General features: G+C 47.3%; 1 protein-coding gene across 2 annotated transcripts in view; it reads left to right on the forward strand.

Moving 5' to 3' along the window:
- Nucleotides 1-21095, forward strand: part of MGLL (monoglyceride lipase) — a 263894-nt gene that overhangs the window by 152804 nt on the left and 89995 nt on the right. For both annotated transcript variants that reach the window (XM_029601313.1, XM_029601314.1), the window contains exons 4-5: nucleotides 3424-3560; nucleotides 4691-4801. In XM_029601313.1, the coding sequence (XP_029457173.1) occupies nucleotides 3424-3560; nucleotides 4691-4801 (248 nt within the window). The remainder of the gene's footprint in view (nucleotides 1-3423; nucleotides 3561-4690; nucleotides 4802-21095) is intronic.

Here is a 21095-nt window from a genome sequence, read left to right on the forward strand (position 1 = left end):
ACGGCCACCGCTCCCGCTAGAGGCTCCCAGTTCCTCACCTGCCGTTCAAGTAATGGCCCAGCAACTCCAAGCTTTGTGGCACATGACACGAAAACAGCTTCTCCGTGCGGCCGTGAGGGCTAAGCAGACGGCCGATCATCATCGCCGACCAGCTCCCACATTCCAGCCGGGGGATAGAGTCTGGCTAAGTACGAAGAATCTGCACCTTCGACTTCCCTCTCGAAGATTTGCCCCGAAGTTCTGTGGTCCATTTCGAGTCGCTGAACGAGTAGGCTTGATATCTTATCGGCTTCGGCTACCCTCTTCCTTCCGAGTACACAACGTGTTTCACGCCTCACTGCTCAAGCCGCTAGTTCTCTCCCGGTATCACCGTACGCCTCCGGATCCTGCGGTCACAACCATTGACGATGATCCTACATATCAAGTACGAGACGTCCTGGATATCCGATTTCACAATTGCAGATGGGAGTATCTACTGGCCTGGGAGGGCTGTGGTGACGAAGATAACACCTGGGAGCCCAGCCGTAATATTCTGGACAAGGATCTCTTGCACCAGTTCCACCGAGACCATCCAGAAAAGCCGGATCCGCTCAAAAGGGGGCGTAAAGGGGGGGGTACTGTTGCGGTCTCCACCGCTTCCCCTCTATCTGCTCTGCCTTGTGCTCACCTCCAGTGGTGGAAACGCCACTCCCGCGGTCCCGCTAGGCCTTCAGGGCATCCGCCATTGCCAGATCATCGCTCTGCTGCCACGCGCGCGCGCGCGCAAGGTCGCGCATTATGGACGCACGGCCACCGGAAGTCTGGCCCCGCCTGGGTTAACGACGCCACCCCCCAAGCCTGATTTAACCAGCGTTCGCCTGCCTTCTCATTGCCTTGCAACGAGGGTCGCTACTGTTAGTAGTTCTTAGTTGCGCTTCATCTGTTCCACGTTCCGGTTGACCTCAGCTTGTTCCTGACTCCGCTTCTGCCTGCCGCCTGCCACTGACCTCAGCGTGTGCCCGACTCCGCTCCTGCTTGCCGCCAGCCATTGACTCCAGCTTGTCCTGACTTCGCTTCTCATCGCCGCCAGCCTCCGACCCCTGCCGGTTCCAGATACCGCTTCTACTGGTTGCCAGCCTGACTGGGGTTCGTCTCCATTCCTACTCACCATCCGTTCCAGCTCTGTGACCCGCTACAGACTCCAGTCCTGCTTTCAGCTTGCTACAGTCTACAATACTCTACAGGCTCTGCTCCGGTTCTCTCTGCTCCGCTTCACTGCATACTACACACCCCGGGCCTGCTCACAGACTGTTTCTATTCACAGCAAGCCAAAGACTCTATCTGGTCTTCTACCGCCCTGCTCTCGCCGGGCCTTCCAGCTCACTGTTTACTGGACTCTGTGGTTTACTCCTTGCCCAGGCCTTCTTGCTATAGAGACTGTTACTGTGCTCCTAAGTCCCAAGGTTCTAGGACCCTACGGGCTCCTCCTGGGGGGTTCCTGGTTCCCAGGTGAAGACCTTTGCCTGTGGCTCCGCCTCCCGACCTACTCTGCCTTCAGGGTAGTTCGGCTCAAGGGTTCACACCTGGACTGCAGCTTCCCAGACTGCAACACTATATGCTTATCTGTATTTTCATTTTCCTGTAAAGTATAATTTATGTATACTTTGAAAAACTTAATAAAGTGTGAATAAAAAAAAAAAAAAAAGAGAGACAAGATTTGAAACCCATATCTCCTGTCAACATCACACAATCCTCTCAGACCTCTTTAGGGGTAAATAATCAAAACTGGGTGCCTAGATGCAAACTCTGCAGGTACTTTTTACCCATGAGATTTGCACTATAATTAAAGCAAAAGTACATGGGTACTTTTCTTTTATTGCCCAACAAAAAATTACCCACAGAGATTTGTGCCTGCTTTCTTTCGGGCCAATACAGTAAGGGGTAATAGCGCGTTGAAAACGCGCATCCAACCCTGTCGAAACTAATAGTGCTCGCAACATGCAAATGCATGTTGATGGCCCTATTAGTTATTCCCGCGCGATTCACTAAGTAAAATGTGCAGCCAAGCCGTACATTTTACTTTCAGAAATTAGCGCCTACCCAAAGGTAGGCGTTAATTTCTGCCGGTGCCGGGGAAGTGTACAGAAAAGCAGTAAAAACTGCTTTTCTGTACACTCTCTGACTTAATATCATGGCGATATTAAGTCGGAGGTCCCAAAAGTTTAAAATAATTAAAAAGAAAAAAAAGAAAAAAATTTAAAATCGGCCAGCGGCTCGCGGGTTGAAAACCAGACGCTCAATTTTGCCAGCGTCCGGTTTCCGAGCCCGTGGCTGTCAGTGGGTTTGAGAACCAACACCAGCAAAATTGAGCGTCTGCTGTCAAACTCGCTGACAGCCGCCGCTTCCGTCAAAAAAAAAGGCGCTAGGGATGCGCTAGTGTCTCTAGCGCCTCTTTTTAACGCGGGCCCTAATTTGCATGTTTGTCCCCCCTGAATCATGCCCGCTCTCCCGCGACCTTTACTGTATTGGCCTGTGAGTGGCTAATCTTTTGGCATAAAACAAAACACATAAATTTGTGTAATCAAAATTACATACAGTTCATTTTGATCTGCTTTTCCATGAATTATTGTAATTTGGGGGCTCTGGGCGTGCAATATGTTTTATTACATGTTTAGATTGTGCTGTTATTATTTTGTGATATTTTAGGAAGCTTTTGTTATATTTATTGTTTGTTGAGTTTTTATCTTCTGAAGTGTTATTATTTGTTGTAACCCTTCAAGAGGGCCAGGTACTAGTGATTGTGCAGGCTGTAAATGCAATTAATATTTTGTTTTGTTTTTATTATTTTATTCTTATGATTATGTGACTATATTTTTATGTTGATTTTACTATTATAAACCACTTGGACTTATCTGGCAGTATAACAAATGAAATAAATAAATAAAATCCCCTGCCCTTTCCCCATCCAAAGGATCTCCTCTGCAGGCTGCAGATAAAAGTAAGCGCATTGTTCATCCACAAACATGTTTTTGCCCACAAATAGGTTGGACAATTTTTAAAGCCCCAATTTCTATGGGTAAAATGCTTTTTACCTATGGAAAGGGTTTTGATTATTGCCAGACTTTTGAACCCCAGAAAAATACTTTCATCTTGACACTTTCTCAATCCACCCCACCCCCCTCCCTTTACCTGCCTTGACTATCACTCTGGGTTTGCATCGGTTTTTTTGCATTGATGGTTCAGTCTATGGAAAACCCTGATGTTATGTATCTATAATAAAAACTCTAAAATAGCTAAAAATAAACATTTACATTTATAGTTGTAAACATCTAAAAACAGAAACTCTAATTATAAGAGATGTGCTTCACAAAGAGGATGTGGGTTGCACATTTTTGTTGTAAATGACTTTCCTGAATCAGGTGAACTGTATCTGTCTTTCCTCAGTTGGCCATGGGCAGAGTGAAGGGGATCGCATGGTTGTTTCTGATTTCCAAGTTTTCGTCAGAGACAGTTTGCAGCACGTTGACCTTATAAAGAAAGAGCACCCGGGGTTACCTATTTTTATCTTTGGACACTCAATGGTAAGCAACATAACCTGCTGAATCTTTTTTGGGTCCTTTAGTTTTAGAGTGGAACTCAATAATATTCCCTAAGGGAGAACTTTAAAATTAGGCTTCATACTAATTTACTCTTTTTCAGTGTAATTTGTAATGAATTTTATGACTGTTTTGGGTGATTAGGAACCTCCATTTTGCCAACACAGATGACCCTAAAGCTCAGTAATTACATCTTTTAGTATATTTTCTAATTATAATTTATCTCCAGAATTCTTACCTTCCAAAGGACATTTATTTACCTGATGATTCAAGCCAAATATACAAAAAGTAAACCTAAAGCTAAAAGTAGGGAATTGGGCCTTCACCCATTTTAGGACAGTCATTTTGGGTTTCATCATTTTTTGTTTTAGTTTTTGGCATTTTTCTCCTAAGTTATGAGTGCAATGTCACAGGTATGAGTTTCAAACATTTATGTAATTTAAACGACAAAAACCAGATTTCCACCAAATTTATCTTCCTATAAACAAGTGAACTGTTCACTTTGTAGCTCTCATAAGATTTATTTTTTAGCGCTTTACAGAATGTTTAAAAGCACTTATGTGATGTTCAGTCCATCTGGAAGCATGTGAAGGCTGGCCATGGGTCTGGAATTTGCCCTATTGAAATTCCCTAGAACCTAATTGTTAACATGTGGCATAAAAGCCTTGTGGTTAGAGCAGAAGGCTAAGAAACAGAGAAGCTAGGGTTTGTATCCTGCTGATGCTTCTTGTGACTTTAAGCAAATCCCTCCATAGTCTCAGGTACAAGCTTAGGACCCCATTTATTAAGTATTTCAACATGGGAAAAAAGTCTTTAGTAAATCGGCCCCTTAGATTGTAAGCCCTCTGGGGACAGGGAAATACCTTTTGTGCCTGAATGTACTGTAATTTGATTTGAGCTACCAATGAAAAGGCATAAGCTAAATCTGAATAAATAATAATAATAGAAAGTAGAAAAACACTGCAAAATCCGTACACATGAATGGTTTCACCTATCTTGTTTAGACATAAGGTCAGCAATGTGAATGGTCACTCATTCCAATCTTAGATTACCATCTCTAAATAAAAATGAAAGCCTGTCTTGCCATTAGCAACATCTCTTATCTTTTGTTTCAGGGGGGAGCCATATCAATTCTCACTGTGTCTGAGAGACCGAGCGACTTTTCAGGACTGGTGCTAATATCTCCACTGATTTTGCCTAACCCTCAATCTGCAACATCTTTCAAGGTGACAGTGAGAAGTTACAAATATTGTTCTGCTTTTCATATACATGTTTGGAAATAAAATTATTTTTAAAAAATATGTGGATTCTTTAAAGACTGTGATAACATTAGCTGAACTAGCATAAGAATTACCCAAAGATATTGTGCAGGAGCCTCTAGGATCCCCACAGGTCCCTTTTTCAAATATGGCATTTTTTGTTTATTCTTATACCAGTCCAATAGAAGAAGGTCAAGAACCTGAAAAAAAATTTTCAGGAAGGGTCATGCTGCCAGAACTCTGCACAGCAAAATATCTGAAAACTATTCTTTCGTATCTGTCCAGAATCCTGTATTTTGCAAGAATACTTTGGAATAAGACATACTTCACCAGCAAGAAAAGTTTCAGATTTTCTCCAAAGATGGAATTACCAGCTCTTCTTTCCAGTTGCTCTACTTTAAGAACATAAGATTTGCCATATTGGGTCAGGCCAAAGATCCATCAAGCCCTGCATCCTGTTCCCAACAATGGTCATTCCTGGACATACCCAGATCAGTCCAGACCAGTGGGATATGCACTCCTACCAGCAGATGGAGGCAGAGAACAAACCTTCGAGGCACGGCTATATAACCCTAGTGCCATCTGCAGTTCCTCAGTATTTCTCTATCTCCAGCAGATGGTGATCGTGCATCCTGCAGCTCTGGACTGAGTGTTAGCAGGGCTCCCCGAGGTGTGAGGTTCCGATCGCAAACCATCCCTTGGGTCAAACAAGGCGAACGGGGGGGTTGGATACCCCTGGCTGTAGAGCCCTCGGATTCCAGGGAGTTGGATAGCCAGGGGACTGATTCCCTCCATGCCCCGAAGCCCTCTTCCAGCACCTCCTAAAGGAAAGTACCACTGTGGGGATTTTTTTTTACTTACAGAGTTAAAAAAAAAAGAAAGAGGACTGCCAAGCCTTCAGTTTTTTTCTCTGCAGGGGCTTTTCTCTGAGGCTTTCCATTTCAGGCAGTGCTCGGCTGGAGGAGGAGGAGCATCCTAGTGCCCGGAGCCTCCTCGGGTCAGGGAAGCAGCTCTTGGGTGTTTTTGGCCTCAGGGCAGGCGTCCTGAGGGCCTGGGCAGTCAAATCGGAGGTTTGCAGTGATTTTTACCTGCTTCTTTCCTCCTCCGCCGAGCACTGAGCCCGGGCTATTTTTAGCGCGGGCGCCATTTTGTTTTTTCGCGGGTCCTGCGCGAGTGCCCAGTCCGACTGATTTTCTGCCTTCTGGGACCCCAGGGGAGCTGGGGGAAGTACCACCATGTCTGAAAGTGCCCTGGTGAAGGTCTGTAGGGCCTGTGACATGGTTTTAGAGTTGGATGCTCACTCTCTTTGTGCCTCATGTGCTACCGGGGGGGAGGGTCATCTGCCTAGGGCCAGAAGCCCAGAAAGCCTAAGCACGAAAGGTAAACCCCAGGGGTTGATGGATACTCAGGGGAAGGAAGCTAAGGAACCCCCCCCCCCACCCGCTTTCCCCAGCACTGGTAGAACCAAGCCAGGGAGACCCAAAGATTAGAACTCAGATTCCAGTAGTGATGATGTGGGACCCGGAGGTTTCTCCCCAGAGTTTGTGCTACTAAGGCATGAAGCCTTCCTGGTCAGGAAGGCTACGGAGAGGAGGTCTCAGGACAGCGCTGGTGGCTCTGCCAAGCATCTGAAGAGACAGGTTCTACCTTCTCCAGGCCCTCGGGCTTAAGGGAGCCGTGGAGATGGGGGGAACCATGTGGGACAGGGGGTGGGGGGGTCTAGCCATGCCCCAGGGTGACACTGGCCCTGATCTGGACCCAGTTGCCGGCTTTTTAAGCAGGAGGAATTGCGTCTCCTTATTCCCCAGATTCTGGAGGACCTGGGGCTCAAACTGTCACAGGAGGATTCGGACAGCAAAGGGGTCAACCCGGTCCTGGACGAGCTGCAAGGACCCTCCTCGGCTTTCCCAATTCTGAACAAAATTCAGAAGCTTATCAGCAGGGAGTGGGATTCCCCAGAGGCCAGCCTCAAGGTGGACGGGCCATGGCCAAGCTATATCTGCTGTCAGAAGAGCATTTGGAGCCCTTACGGACTCCCAAGGTAGATGCGGCAGTCGCCGCCGTTACTAGGAAGACTACCATTCCTATGGCAGATTCGGCTGCCCTGAAGGATGCCCAGGATCAAAAATTGGAAGTCTACCTGAAATACCTTTTGAAATCTCGGCTTTGAGCTTCAGAGCGGCAGTATGTGCCAGTAGATGCAGCGTGCCTGCCTGTGTTGGATTCAGCAACCACAGGACCTGGCCGCCTCGGGGATCATGTCCCAGGCGCAGGCGGCGCACCTTGAGGCGGGGATGGCTTACACGGCAGATGTCCTGTTTGACCTGGTAAAGACATTGGCGCGTTCCATGGTCTCTTCAGTGGCGGCCCGACGCAGTGGCCCCGGAATTGGTCAGCTGACTCTTCTTCTAAAGCACGTTTGTACAATCTTCCCTTCAGGGGGAAGCTCCTGTTTGGCGAGGACTTGAACCAGCTGGTAAAGTCACTGGGAGAAGCCAAAGGGAATAGGCTCCCAGAGAATTGAAAGCCCTTTCGGAAGGCCTTTGCCCCAAGGACCCGGGTCAGAGATTCCAGAAGATTTAAGTCGGGAAGGGGGGGGGGGGGTTCCTCTGCTTCCTATGGATCCAAGCCTTCCTCGGGGCATCAACAGTCCTTTTGGGGACCCAACCAGGCAGCGAGAGGAGGTTCCGGCTAGGAAGCTGCAGCTGGTAAAGCCTCCCAATGAAATCAGGAGCACCCACCCGCCGGAAGTGATGGTAGGGGGACGGCTGTCCCAATTCTACGAGGAGTGGGCAAGAATTACAGCTGACCAGTGGGTACTGCAGGTGATCCGCATTGGTTACGCCTTAGAATTTTCTCACCCTCCCAGAGACACTTTCCTGGTGTCGCGTGGTTCTTCCCTAAACAAGCGAACCACGGTGGAGGCCACGCTACGCCGTCTGATAAGCCTGCAGGCCATCATTCAAGTTCCAGAGGCGGAACAAGGGGCCGGATGGTACTCCGTGTACTTTGTGGTGCCAAAAAAAAGAGGGGACATTTCGTCCCATTCTGGACCTCCAGCAAGTGAACCAGAGTCTGAAAGTCCCACGTTTTCGAATGGAAACCCTGCGCTCAGTGATTGCAGTGGTGCGCAAGGGAGAGTGCCTCGCCTCCTTGGACCTCACAGAAGCCTACCTCCATATCCCGATCTGGAGCGATCATCAGCAGTTCCTGCGGTTCTCGATCCTGGGACAGCATTTCCAGTTTCGTGTGCTCCCCTTCGGGCTGGCATCGGCACCTTGCACCTTCACCAAGGTTATGTTGGTAGTTGCGGCAGCCCTCTGGCGGGAAGGAGTGTTGGTGCACCCATACCTCAATGATTGGCTCCTCCAGGCGAAGTCAGAGGAAGACTATCAGCGGACTATTCTTCTTGTGACCCACATGCTGCAGTCGTTAGGGTGGGTGATCAACCTTGCAAAGAGTCACCTGATTCCCTCCCAGGTCCTGGAATACCTAGGGGCTCGCTTCGACACTCACCTGGGCTGGGTGTTTCTGACGGAGGAGCAGATGCGCAAATTACAACAGCAGGTGAATTGCTTAAGGATGATGTCAGCTTCCTACAGCCTGGGACTATCTACAGGTACTGGGATCCATGGCCTCGACGCTAGATCTCGTCCCGTGGACGTTTGCTCACTTGAGGCCATTACAGCAAGCTCTCCTGTCCCGGTGGAGCCCAGTGTCAGAGCAGTATCAGGTGCAGCTGCCCCTGACCTCACAGTCCAGATCAAGCCTGGCATGGTGGTTAGTGGATTCCAATCTGAAGAGAGGAATGCACCTCGAAACTTCAGACAGGATAGTAGTGTCCATGGATGCCAGCCTCCGAGGCTGGGGTGTGGTGTACCTGGGCAGAGTGGCACAGAGCTTGTGACTGGAGTCAGAACGAGTTTGGTCCATCAACCGCCTAGAAACCAGGGCAGTGCACAGGGCATTGGAAGCATTTCTGGATCTGGTGCAGGGTTGGATGGTTTGAGTGTTTTCAGACAACGCCACCATGGTGGAGTACCTCAACCGCCAGAGTGGTAGAAAAAGCTCTGCCGTAGCCCTAGAAGCTCATCTCCTCTTCACCTGGGCCGAACGCCATCTGGAGGGCATTGCTGCCTCACGTGGCAGGCGTGGGCAACGTCCAGGCAGACTTCCTCAGTAGGCAACAGCTGGATCCAGGAGAGTGGGAGCTGACCAGAGAGGCATGGAACTTCATTTGTGCCAGATGGGGGACTCCACAGTTGGGCCTCATGGCGACCCGACTCAACGCGAAGATGACGCGTTTTTTTTTCAGTCGACGGAAGGAGATGGGTCAGTAGGTCTCGACGCCCTGTGCCCAAATGGCCAACAGGGATTCTGTTGTACACCTTTCCTCCTTGGCCTCTCATCGGTCAAATCCTCAGATGAGTGGAACAGTACCAAGGTCAGGTAGTGCTGGTGGCTCCGGAGTGGCCAGGTTGCCCTTGGTTTGCAGATCTGGTACGATTAGCCACGGATGGACCCTTACGGCTGGCGCATTTACTGGACTTGTTGTGTCAGGGTACCATCTTCTCGGATTGGGAGGATCGCTTCTCTCTCGCTGCTTGGCTTTTGAGAGATGGCATTGGCGACTGAAGGGGTATTCAGAGCCAGTGATTGCCACGCTACTACAGACCAGGCGCCCTTCCACTTCCATGGCGCAACAGGGGATCGGGCTGGGGTCGGCACCCGTCCCTCATAGTCTGGCTTTTCTGCAGCAGGGTCTCTCCAAGGGCCTAGTGTTCAATTCCCTATGGGTTCAGGTTTCCACTCTGGGATGTTTTAGGGGATGAATAGACGGCATATCCCTGGCCTGCCACCCTGATGTGGTTCGCTTCTTCATAGGGGTCAAGCATTTGAAGCTGCCTGTTTGGAAATTGTGCTCAGAGTGGAACTTGAACCTCATCCTACAGGCTTGGTGTGTACCACCCTTTGGGCCAGTGGGTCAGGCTTCTCTCAAGCACCTGACCCTGAAGACGGTCTTCTTAGTGGCTATTTGTTCAGCGATGCACATTTCTGAATTGCAGGCTCTGTCCTGCCGGGATCCGTTTTTGCGGACAGTGTGTCCTTACCCACGGTGCTGTCCTTTCTGCCTAAGGTGGTGTCAGCATTCTTTGTTAATCAATCGGTAGAGCTCCCTGGCTTCCCAGACTGGTCCTGCGATTCAACAACTGATAGAGACATGCATTTGTTGAATGTGCGTCGGATTCTATTGCGCTATTTGAAGATCACCAATCCCTTCTGGAATTCAGATCATTTATTCTGTTTGGTGGTCCTAGGCAAGGGAACAAGGAGTCCAAGGCCACTCTGTCTAGGTGGCTGAAGGAGACCATTGCTTCAGCAACGGCCGCTACTTCCCGGTCGGCTTGACAGCACATTCAAAACAGGCACAAGCTGCCTCTTGGGCCGAGTGCCAGCTGGTTTCGCCACAGGAAATATGTAGAGCTGTCTCTGCATACCTTCTCCAAGCATTACCGCTTGGATGTTAAAGCGCCGGAAGACTCCAATTTTGGGGAATGAGTACTTCGAGCGGGTCTTTCGGGATTCCCCCCCAGAGTAGTGTGGCTTTGGTACATTCCACTGGTCTGGACTGATCTGGGTATGTCCAGGAAAGGAAAATTGGTTCTTACCTGCTAATTTTCGTTCCTGTAATACCACAGATCAGTCCAGAGGCCTGCCCAGACGGGACTGCCAAAAGATTGGCTGACCCTTAGGTGATCTACCGTGTTGAAGAATTCTGAAGGAAGTACTCTTTAGTCCGATACTAACGGAGACGGGGTAGGATTTCCAACCTTAGGGGAATCCAACCCTCCTGTTTTTTGATGTTCACCTTGTTTGGAGTGAATAGATGTTTGTTTATTTATTTATTTATTTATTTATTTATTTTTATTTTAAAACTTTTCTATACCGTCATTAAGTTAATTCACCATCACAACGGTTTACATAAAGGCACAATAAGAAAAAAATATATAATTGGTATAGATTACAATTTAAACATGTGCCAACATAAAATGGTAACAAATTTTAATAAGAGAAACTATGTGGTGGTTAGAGCTTATATGTTTGGTTAGGAAACTGTTAAGTGGTTCGAGTCTACGTTTAATATGCATTTGGAGATGTAAATGAATAAAATTGTTTGTTTGGTGCGTCTTTATCTATCGATTGCTTCACTCATTCTCTTTGACTTTGTCTTTGTAAAAGGCTTGTTTAAAAAGCCAGGTTTTCAGATTAGTTTTAAATAGTTTCAGATTTCTCTGTAGCCTTATTTCGAGTGGCATGGAGTTCCATAACACAGGTCCAGCCAGTGATAGTGCTCTCTCCCTTACTTGAGTAGGGCTTGCTGATTTGACGGAAGGAATAGTTAGTAAAGCCTTATTAGCAGACCTCAGGTTTCTGTGTGGTACATGTACTTGCGGTGCTGTGTTGAGCCAGTCGGCCTTTTCATCATGGATTAGTTTATGAATTATACACAGATGTTTAAGGTTGTTTAAAGTTAGTTTCAGTGGTTTTTTTGTTTGGGGATCGACCAGTACTGAGGAACTGCAGATGGCACTAGGGTTTTATAGCCGTGCCTTGAAGTTTTGTTCTCTGCCTCCATCTGCTGGTGGGAGTGCATAACCCACTAGTCTGGACTGATCTGTGGTATCACAGGAACGAAAATTAGCAGGTAAGAACCAATTTTCCTATCCAGGTCACAAGTACCTGGAAGGATCCCAAAAAGGTTGATAGATTCCATGTTGCTTATCTCAGGGACAAGTAGTGGAATTCCCCAAGTCCACATTAAGAATGGTTTCCAGGAACTTCTACAAATCTTTTTTAAACCCAGCTACACTAACAGCTTTTACAACATCTTCTGGCAATGATTTCCAGAGTTTAATTATGCATTGAGTAAAAAATATGAGGTCAAAATTCAAAAGCCATGTACATACCCAGATCAGTCCAGACTCCTGGAGACAGAGAAAACTTCGCAGACACCACCTCTTAACCCGGTGTGCCATCTGCAGTCTCTCAGAATTTCTCTGTCTCCAGCAGATGGAGGTAATAAGAAATTGCCATGCTAGGTCAGACCAAGGGTTCATCAAGCCCAGCATCCTGTTTCCAACAGAGGTCAAACCAGGCCACAAGAACCTGGCAAGTACCCAAACACTAAGAGGATCCCATGCTACTGATGCCAGTAATAGTAGAGGCCATTCCCTAAGTCAACTTGATTAATAGCAGTTAATGGACTTCTCCTCCAAGAACTTATCCAAACCTTTTTTAAACGCAGCTACACTAACTGCCTCATCTTCTGGCAATAAATTCCAGAGCTTAATTGTGCGTTAAGTGAAAAACAATTTTCTCTGATTAGTCTTAAATGTGCTACTTGCTAACTTCATGGAATGCCCCCTAGTCCTTCTGTTATCCGAAAGTGTAAATAACCCATTCACATCTACTCTTACAAGTCCTCTCATTATTTTAAAGACCTCTATCATATCCCTCCTCAGCCGTCTCTTCTCCAAACTGAATAGCCCTAACCTCTTCAGCCTTTCCTCATAGGAGAGCTGTTCCAACCCTTTATCATTTTGGTCACCCTTCTCTGTAACTTCTCCATCGCAACTACATATTTTTTTAGATGCAGCGACCAAACTTTTACACAGTATTCTAGTTGCGGTTTCACCATTTTGTTAACCATTCCCTTGCCTTCTTAATAATTCCTAACATTCTGTTTGCTTTTTTGACTGCTGCAGCTCACTGAGCGGATGATTTCAAAGTATTATCCACTAAGATGCCTAGAACTTGTGGTTCTGTACCCAAATTAAAAAAAAAAGAAAAGAGATTGTCCTTTCAGGAGATTGGCAGGTCCTGATGGGTCTGTCCCTCCTTGTTGTAGAATTAGACAAGCAGGGGTTGGGGACCTCAAAATTGCTCTCTCTGGTACACCAAGGGTGAAAGCTGGTGGTCCAGTTCCCTCCTCTTTTGAAGGATTGATGGAGGCCTCTGCCACTCTTCTTTAAGGGAAGTGAGCTTTTTGTTTTTTAATAAAGTTTATATTGAAAAAAAAATAGAGCAAAGTGAAGAGGAAACTGTGCTTCTTTTCTTTCGGCTCTCTCTTTCGCCAGTGCAGACGGAGGTAGGCCAGTCGAAGAAAGTCAGTCTTGCGGTTCTCCCCATCCTGTTTGTGCCTCAGCGCCACACAGTCAGGGTCTGACCCAGTATGGCATGTTCTTTTGTTCTTCTTAAGGCCAGCCAATGCTTCCGCCACCTCTCCAGTGGGAACAGCGGTCATTTTGAAGACTTTTGCAGCTGTTGAGGAGAGGGTGGCAGGGGGAAGGGATCTCCCGCCAGTGCTGTCACCAGCCGAATCTAGCCCCAATAAGGTCTTGGGATCCCTGGAGGGGAAATCAGAGAGGGATCCTGCTCCCCTGGAGGGGATTTGTATGGTCCTTCTCCCTTTTCTCCAGAGTTTGCCCTCTTAATGCACAAAGCATATCTGGCCCGGGGGCCAAGGGGGTGCTGTTCCTCCAAGAGCAAGTCTTTTGAGGGCCCTCCTAAAAATGTGTCCAGGGGTTTAGAGACTCCGGGGGCTACAAGGATCTGTAAGGTCAGAGGTGTGGCAGTGCAGAGGGCCATGGATGACTTTTCTTCCGAGGAGCCCAATGAGGAGTTGATCTCGGGGGATGGTCCTCAAGATGCTATCCTGCACAAGAGTGGTCAGGATCCGGAGGAGGACCCTGAGAAGTTTCTTTCCATTGGTGGGGGGTGATCCTAAGGTGGTTCGCCTATTTCAGAGGGTGGAGCTTGGTCCTATGATCCTGTTTGTTTTGACGGAGTTAGGGATAGCGGTTCCGTAGGAGGAGCCGGACCAGAACACAATGGACCCGGTCTTGGCTGGTTTACGGGGCCCGGCCAGAACTTTTCCATTTCTTAGGATGGTCAAGCAGTTGGTGGTCAGAGAGTGGGACCCTCCGGAGACTGGCCTTAAGGTCAGCAGAGCTATGGATAAGCTTTATCCCTTGCCTGAAGTTACTTTGGAGCTCTTGAGGGTGCCAAAGGTGGACGCTTCCATGTCGGCGGTTACAAAGAGGACCACCATTCCAGTTGCTGGCACGGCAGCTCTGAAGGATTTTCAGGACAGGAAGCTCGAGATGCACCTCAAAAAGATTTTTGAGGTCGCTGCTCTTGGCATCCGTGATGCAGTATGCAGCAGTTTTATGCTTCGGGCTAGCTTGAGATGGGTGCAGCAGTTACAAAGTCCAAGGGATCTGTCGCCCCATGAGTCTGAGTAGGCAAAGCGCTTGGAGGCAGCGGTCGCTTATGGGGCCGATGCTTTATATGAGCTTATTCGCACTTCTTCTAGGACAATGGTGTCCGCAGTCTCAGCCATGATGCTCCTATGGTTACGAAACTGGTCAGCAGATGTTTCATCTAAGACTCAGCTTGGGTCACTGCCTTTTAAGGGCAAGCTTCTTTTTGGAGAAGACTTAAAGCAACTGATAAAGCATCTGGGAGATAATAAGGTGCACATCCTACCAGAGGATAAGCCTAAAGAGCCCAAAGGATTTCTACCAGTTCGCTCTCACTTTCGACGGCAAAGAAGTTTCCTTCAGAGCAGACCTCTGGGCACAGGCCAGAGACAGACCTTGGGGATATCTCACGCCTGGTCCCAATCCTTTTGTGGATGCAGAGAAAACCTAGAGGGCTCCGGCCAGGGGGCTGATGGAGCCAAGTCCATGCAATGATGTGTGGCTGGCCACTCCTCAATCCCAGTTATCGGGGGGTCGGTTGACTCTTTTTTACAAAGAGTGGGTCAAAATCATGTTGGACCAGTAGGTTCTGAGCATGATAGGACAAGGCTATGCTTTAGAATATGCGCGGCCACTAAGAAACCTATTAATGATATCTCACTGTGCTTCACCAGCAAAGAGTCTTATTCAGCAGACCATCCAAAGACTGAGAATGCTGGGAGCCATTGTTCTCATCCCCCAGGAGGAGCAAGAGACGGGATGTTACTCCATTTATTTTGTGGTACCAATAAAGGAAGGAATTTTTCATCCAATTCTGGATTTAAAGAAGGTGAACATAGCTCTCAAAGTGCTCTGGTTCTAGATGGAGACTCTGAGATCTGTCATAGCAGCAGTACGAAGCAGGGAGTTTTTGGCTTCCTCGGATCTTACAGAAATGTATGTGCACATAGGAATCCACCCAGACCATCAGAGGTATCTCCGGTTTATGATTCTTGGGAAGCATTTTCAATTGTGCGCTCTCCCGTTTGGGCTAGCAATGGCTCCGAGGACCCTCACCAAGGTGATAGTGGTGGTGGCAGCAGCCCTCAGAAGGGAGGGGTTGCTAGTTCAATGTTATCTGGACGATTGGCTCATCCAAGCAAAGTCAGAGGACCTTTGCAGGCAGGAGGTGGATGTGCTGCTGCACTGCTTGAGATCCTTGAGCTGGATAGTGAATCTGTCCAAGAGCCATCTTTCTCCTTTGCAGGTTCTGGAGTTCTTGGGTGCATGCTTCAATATCCGAGTGGGTAAAGTATTTCTCACGGAGGAGTGGATTATCAAGCTGCACTATCAAGTTCGGAACCTCTTGGAGACCTGAGTGCCCAGGGTGTGAGATTACTTGCAGGTCCTCAGTTCCATGGCATCTACCCTGGAGCTGGCCCCATGTGCGTTCACTCATATGAGACCTTTACAGCAGGTGTTGCTGTCCCAGTGGGATCTGATGTTGGAGCAGTTTTATCTTCCACTACCGCTTACAGAATCAGCCAGATCCAGTCTTTTGTGGTGGCTTGGTCAGGACTATTTGTGCTGCAGGGTGAAACTTGAGGTGCTTCGATAGATGGTAGTGGCTACTGATGCCAGTCTCTCTGGTTGGGGAGCTGTGTGTCAATCCCAGTCGATGCAAGGCCAGTGGTCAATGGAGGAGGCGTTGTGGTCCATCAATCGCTTAGAGAAGAGAGTGGTGCGCTTGGCTTTGCAGTAGTTTCTGCCACTTGTGCACAACCGCCCAGTCAAGATCCTGTCGGACAATGCGTCGACAGTTGCCTACATCAACCGCCAAGTTGGTAGCAAGAGTCAAACGGTTGTTCTAGAAGCAGAGATGCTGATGGACTGGGTGGAGTGACATCTCGCCATGATAGCAGCTTCCCACATAGTGGAATCCAACAATGTGCATGTGGATTTTCTCAGCCGCCAACAATTGGATCCCGGAGAATGGAAGCTATCGAGAGGCAATGAGTCTCATTACTGGCAGATGGCAACTCAACAGAATGCCAAGGCACCTTGCTTCTTCAGTCGCAGAAGAGAGCGCGGAGCAGAAAGGGTCGATGCCCTGGTTCTTCCTTGGCCGCACAACATCTGATCTATGAGTTCCCGCCATGGCTTCTGGTGGGCAAAAGTTCTGAGGAGAATAGAAATCCATCCAGGAAGGGTGATTCTTGTGGCCCCGAAGATGCCTCAGAGGCCTTGGTTTGCAGATTTGGTCAATCTAGCAGTGGACAGCCCATAAAGGCTGGGCCATTTTGACAGGGCCCCATATTTTCAGATCAAGTAGACTGCTTTTGTCTAGTGGCTTGGCTTTTGAAAGGAGGCAATTAAGGAAGAAAGGATATCCTGAGGATGTTATTTCTACTTTGTTGCAGGCTCGAAAGACTTCCACTTCCTTGGCGTATGTCTGAGTTTGGAGAGGCTTCGAGGTGTGGGGTTGATCCTCGATGAGCGTCAGTGGCGCAGATTCTGGATTTTTTTGCAGAGAGACCTAACAAAAGGCTTGTCTTTTAGTTCCCTAAGAGTGCAGGTGTCAGCCCTAGGCTGTTTGCAAGGCAAGATTCATGGAACAACCCTAGCAGATGTGGTGCATTTCCGGATGCACTGGATGTGCATTTCCTGCAGGGGGCGAAGCACTTGCCCCCCCCCCCCCCAGTACATAAGGTGTGCCCTTCCTGGAGCCTTAATTGGTCCTCAAGGGCATGTGTGCTGTGCCTTTTGAGCTGCTTAAAAGGCCCACCATAAAGGATCTCACATTGAAGGTGATTTTCTTTGTGGCAATTTGTTCAGCTAGAAGGGTGTCAGAACTACAAGCCCTATCATGTAGAGAACCTTTTTTGTGGATTTTGGATTATGGAGTCTCTTCGTGGACGGTCCCATCTTTTTGCCAAAGGTGGTTTCGATGTTCTATTTAAGTCAGTCAGTCGAGCTGCCAGCTTTTCCAAATTTGGAGCTTGGTGCGCCTCATGCAAAAGATTTGAGACTTCTAGATGTCAGAAGGGCCTTGTTGTGCTATCTAGAGGTCATAGAAACATATAGAAACATAGAAACATAGAAATGACGGCAGAAGAAGACCAAACGGCCCATCCAGTCTGCCCAGCAAGCTTCACACATTTTTTTCTCATACTTATCTGTTTCTCTTAGCTCTTTGGTTCTATTTCCCTTCCACCCCCACCATTAATGTAGAGAGCAGTGTTGGAGCTGCATCCGAGTGAAATATCAAGCTTGATTAGTTAGGGGTAGTAGGGGTAGTAACCGCCGCAATAAGCAAGCTACACCCATGCTTATTTGTTTTACCCAGACTATGTTAGCAGATGTGGTGCATTTCCGGATGCACTGGATGTGCATTTCCTGCAGGGGGCGAAGCACTTGCACCCCCCCCCCCCCCCCCCCAGTACATAAGGTGTGCCCTTCCTGGAGCCTTAATTGGTCCTCAAGGGCATGTGTGCTGCGCCTTTTGAGCTGCTTAAAAGGCCCACCATAAAGGATCTCACATTGAAGGTGATTTTCTTTGTGGCAATTTGTTCAGCTAGAAGAGTGTCAGAACTACAAGCCCCCTATCATGTAGAGAACCTTTTTTGTGGATTTTCGATTATGGAGTCTCTTCGTGGACAGTCCCACAGAAGGTCCCGCAGAAGGTCACTAACTGTTTCAGATTATCGGATCAACTTTTTTTGTGCTATGGAGAGGTGCAAAAAAGCTTCAAAAGCCACAGTTGTGTGTTGGTTGAAGGAGGCTATTGTTTCCACATATATTTGTCATGGTCATCCTATCCCAGAGGGGTTAAAGGCTTATTCTACCCTGTCCCAGGTGGCCTCCTGGGCAGAATGTCAGCTAGTATCACCACAAGAGATTTGCGAGGTGGCTACTTGGAAGTCTTTGCATATCTTTGCCAGGCATTATCAATTGGATGTTCAGGACTCGGACCTCAGCAATTTCGGTGAAAGTGTACTTCGAGCAGGACTCTCACTGTCCCACCCTTATTAGGGAAGCTTTGGTACACCCCAGGAGTCTGGACTGATCTGGGTTCGTATAGGGAAAGGAAAATTTGTTCTTACCTGCTAATTTTCATTCCTGTAGTACCACAGATCAGTCTAGAGTCCCGCCAGGTAATGAAGAGGAGCTTTGGAGAGACCTCTTGAACTGTTTATTATAATAATTGTAAAGAATTCTGAAGAATGGCACAGGTTTATCATTAGTCTTTCAGGAAAGGTTCCATTTTTGGTTATGGCTTTTGATTATGAATTTTCTCTTTCCTCTGCTTGTTTGGGGGATATTATAGTGTTGGGTTATTAGAAGATTTTTTGACTAATTTCTGCTTGGGTACTGAGTAATACTGAGAGACTGCAGGTGGCACACGGGGTTAAGAGGTGGTGTCTATGAAACTTTCTCTTTCTCCATCTGCTGGAAGGGAGGCAAAACCCAGGAATCTGGACTGATCTGTGGTACTACAGGAATGAAAATTAGCAGGTAAGAACCAATTTTCCTTTTTGACGGATAACTGAAAAGTTATCAGTCTAAATGTCTAGTCAGGGATATTCAGTGCCATATGCACCTAAATTCTAGGCACACATTGAGAGAGCGAGAGAGAGAGACTTTTCATCACTTATAAGGTAAAAAATTATTTAATGATGTCAATTTTACAATGGATACCTTTGAATGTGTCTGTAACAACACCCCCCGAACCCCAACCCACCTCCCAAAAACTCACCCCGAAATCAAAGTGCCCCCTTGCAATGGTCAATTTATAGAGTATCAGACTGAGCCCCATAAAGAGACTCACTTTCTCCCCCATTGTTCACCAAACTCCTGCACCCATAAGACATATACATACAGCCACAGACATGCACATATGAAAAGTATTTTATAACCTACACACATAGGGGTAGATTTTAAAAAATTGAGCGATCGCGTACTTTTATTTGCGCACCAGGCGCGAACAAAAGTACGCTGGATTTTATAAGATACGCGCATAGCCGCAAGTATCTTATAAAATCCGGGGTCGGCGCACGCAAGGGGGTGCACATTTGTGCAACCTGCACGCGCCGAGCCCAGCGCGCGCTGCCTGTTCCCTCCGAGGCCGCTCCGATTTCGGAGCGACCTCGGAGGGAACTTTCCTTCGCCCTCCCCCCCACCTTCCCCTCCCTTCCCCTACCTAACCCACCCCCCCAGCCCTATCTAAACCCCCCCTTACCTTTGTCGGCAAAGTTACGCCTGCTGAAAACAGGCGTAACTTTGCGCGCGCCAGCCGGCAGCCCCGCTCCGTGTTCCGGTCCCGGGGGCTGGTCCGGAGGTCGCGGCCACGCCCCCGGAACACCCCGGGCCGAAACCACACCTGCGTCGCCGCCCCTGAAACGCCGCGTCACGCGCGTCGCCGCCCCCAAAACGCCGCGTCACTCCGGCCACACCCCCGACATGCCCCTTTTAGAAAGCCCCGGGACTTACGCGCGTCTTGGGGCTTTACACGCGCCGGCGGCCTATGCAAAATAGGTGCGCCGGCGCGTGAGTGCCCTGCGCGCGTAAATCCGGAAGGATTTACGTGTGCAGGGCTTTTAAAATCCGCCCCATAGATTATAAAATAGTACATATTTTTGTGCAAGGCAAGATATATGCATTTATGGGCACACACACAGCCCTTTTAAAATTTACCTTTTATTGTCCTATAAGAACCCTAAGATCCTTTCAAGAATTCCTAGTGCAGGCTCCTTCTATCCATTAGATGTGATTAACAGAATTCCATAAACGTGCCTTTTCTGTTGCTGCAGTAGAATATCAGAATCACTTACCAGATTATTTATGTCTGAATCAATGCTCCAAACTTTAGAAAGCAACTAAAAATCTTCCTCTTTGTTCATCCTTTCTTATAAAAAGGATTATTTAAACATTTTTTATTCAAATCAACCACCCAATCTTGTTTGTATTCCCCAGTGTTTTACAGTAGCTTCAATATGTTATTTTAACCATTTTTTATTTTTTTATGCTGTATTTATTGATTTTAATTTTTTTGTTTTAATTGTGCATGTTCCTTTTGTTAGTCTTTAAGGGTTACTAAGCGGCATATAAATAAAATAACATAACGTCTCCCCTCAGCTGGCTCTTCTCTAAGCTGAAGAGCCCTAAGCTCTTTAGCCTTTTTTGTACTTTTTCTAATGCTGCTATCTTTTTTGAGATGTGGTGGCCAGAACTGCACACAATACTCAAGGTGTGGTCTTACCATGGAGTGATACAGAGGCATTATGAACCACTTTGTTTTTTCTCTATTCCTTTCTAATAATTCCTAGCTTGGCCACTTCCACACTCTGAGCAGAGGATTTCAACATATTATCCACAATTACACTTAGATCCTTTTCTTGGCTGGTGACTCCCAATATGGAAGAGTATACATTGTGTAGTTATATTTGGGTTGTCCTTTCCTACGTGCATCACAGCACTTGTCCACATTAAATATCATTTTCCATTTGGATGCCCAGTCTTGCAAGGTTTTCTTTCAATTTGTTACAATCCTCTTATGATTTAACAACTTTAAATGTATTTTGTATCAACAGCAAATCTGATCACCTCACTTGTTATTCCCATCTCTAGATCATTTAAAATTTGTTTAAAAAGCTGTGGTCCCAGTACATATCCCTTGGGCATTCCACTATTCACCTTTCTCCATTGAGAAAATTGACCATTTAGCCTTACTTTTTGTTTTCTATCTTTTAACTAGTTCTCAATCCACAGTAGAATATTGCCTTCTATCCCATGACTTTTTAATTTCCTCAAGAGTCTCTCATGAGGTACTTTGTCAAACACATTTTAAAAATCCAGATACGCACTCTTTATCTTTATTAAAAATGTATTAATTGCCTAAGCAGAAGCACTAGGTGATGCAAAATAATACAAAGAAATAAATATGAACTGGCTCACATTTATCCATGTTTATTCACACCTTCAAAAAAATGTAGCAGATTGGTGAAGCAAGACTTCTGTTG

This window comes from Rhinatrema bivittatum, chromosome 4, assembly GCF_901001135.1.
Source record: "Rhinatrema bivittatum chromosome 4, aRhiBiv1.1, whole genome shotgun sequence".
NCBI classification, from domain to species: Eukaryota; Metazoa; Chordata; class Amphibia; order Gymnophiona; family Rhinatrematidae; genus Rhinatrema; species Rhinatrema bivittatum.